The 1,802-nt window shown below is 40.8% G+C and overlaps 1 protein-coding gene and 1 pseudogene across 1 annotated transcript in view; one reads left to right on the plus strand and one right to left on the minus strand.

Annotated features, from left to right (window-relative positions):
- Window positions 1-287: 287 nt before the first annotated feature.
- LOC102848378 lies at window positions 288-642 on the minus strand (annotated as a pseudogene).
- LOC102848786 (collagen alpha-1(I) chain-like) overlaps window positions 641-1,802 on the plus strand; it is a 19,758-nt gene continuing 18,596 nt past the window's right edge. Inside the window, exon 1 of the mRNA XM_006901293.1 lies at window positions 641-733. Coding sequence (XP_006901355.1) covers window positions 641-733 — 93 coding nt within the window. The remainder of the gene's footprint in view (window positions 734-1,802) is intronic.

Below are 1,802 nucleotides of genomic sequence, written 5' to 3' on the forward strand. Positions count from 1 at the left end.
CAAGATCTCCAAGTGAAGACTGAAAATGGACAGCCCGCAAGTTGGAGAAAAGTGTTCTAGGAGGGAGAAAAAAATAAAAACATAACAAACACCAAAATCCTTGCAACTCATTTAACCTAAACAAAGACAACAATTTGTATTGGCCCAATTTCAGCTGCAGATTAATCCCTTCAGAAATAGGATTGAGTTGCACTTGACGTACATCAAGGAGAGAGGAAAGTAATTTGGTGACGTCCTCGAGTTTCCAAAGACACATGTGGTGGCATGTTCACGTGTTTACTATTGGATCACAAATGCAAGGACAGGTGGCACAGACGTGAGATGGTCCTCCTAGATATGACACCCCACCAGGTCTCAAATCCCCATGTGCCACACGTCTGCTGCTGGAACACATCGATTGTGTCTTCATCCTCCATCTCCAGCTGTGCTGGAGTGTATGCTTCATTAATTGGCTGCCCATCAAACCTGAATCTAATCTGTCTGATTGACAAGCCCTGTCACTCACAGTAGGCCTTCATCGGCTTACTCAGAGGCGTGTGCCTCTTGATTTTGAACTGGACGACAGAGCCACCCTGCCCAGTCACCCTCAGGTAGATATGCTCCTTCTGTCTCCACTCCCTCTTTGGGCTTCTCCTTGGACATGGCTTGCGCTGCGCTGCCGGAGGCAGCAAAGGCTGGAGCAACGCTGGAACCGGCCAGTCACACTTTCGGGCCCGACGCTCTCCCACCACAAGTCTTATTTACTATCTTTCAAAGTACATAAGCTGCACATGTCAGTTGTTTCTCAGCTATTTGATTGTTTTATTTAAAGACAATGCTTCTGAGGAAATAGGAAATTTGATAGTTCCAAAGTACTAATCTCCAGAAAGCGATCTTTAATTCATGTTGTTTTTCTGAATTAAATTCTTTCTTCTTAGCCTAGTCTCATACATATTGTTACGTTTGTGTCAACCCTAATGATGTAAGATTACATCATAAAGAAAAGCCTTTCTATGAATTTCTAGAACTTCACATTTCTCAAGAATACATTCGTAATCATAAAGGCAAGCCACAATTTTTATTAGTCCAGAATTTGGAGGGGAAAAAAAATTAACCATTTTACATGATAACTAAATTAACAGAAATCTTCCTCCTCTCAGAAATCATCATAACTTTCAAAGGAATAAATTTTGAAATATTTCTTTTTGTGTATTGCTTAACCTCCCTCAGCCTGGGAGATCCTACCTGTAAATAAGGGAGAATACTAGCAATACTACCACCCCCCAAACTATACCCCAACCCCTCCTACCTAGAGGGATTCAGAGAATGATGCTGTAGGAAAGCACCTACTTTAGAGCTTTCACAAAAGACAACCATGGTGATTATTATTTTATAAAATAGTCTGTATCGTTAATCTAATTAATTTATTCACCTAAGCAAAAACACATTTTGTTAAAGTATGAACCTTAACTATTTGTTACCCGTGTTGTTACAGTGTGTAGAAAGCTGGGCTGCTACCCCAAGGGCCACACCTCTCTGCAGTTTGAGTCCACCAACCCCTCGGCTCAGGAGAAAGATAGACAATCTCTTCTCGTTGAATTTGCAGCCTGGGAAACCCAGGAGAGGGTCAACTATGAGTCAGTTCCAACTCCATGGTATTAAGGAAGGTATATTTATTTATCTTTTTTTTTTTTTTGCAGGTAACAATATTTATTTTTTTTAATTTAGTTTGTTTATTTTTCATTTCAATGAACATCTACAGAGATTTTGGAATTCCATTCATTCATTGTTGCACCCTTCTCCCCGCACAAACCCCTCCCCCC

This window comes from Elephantulus edwardii, unplaced genomic scaffold (genome assembly GCF_000299155.1).
Source record: "Elephantulus edwardii isolate Elephantulus edwardi_28Jun2011 unplaced genomic scaffold, EleEdw1.0 scaffold00316, whole genome shotgun sequence".
NCBI classification, from domain to species: Eukaryota; Metazoa; Chordata; class Mammalia; order Macroscelidea; family Macroscelididae; genus Elephantulus; species Elephantulus edwardii.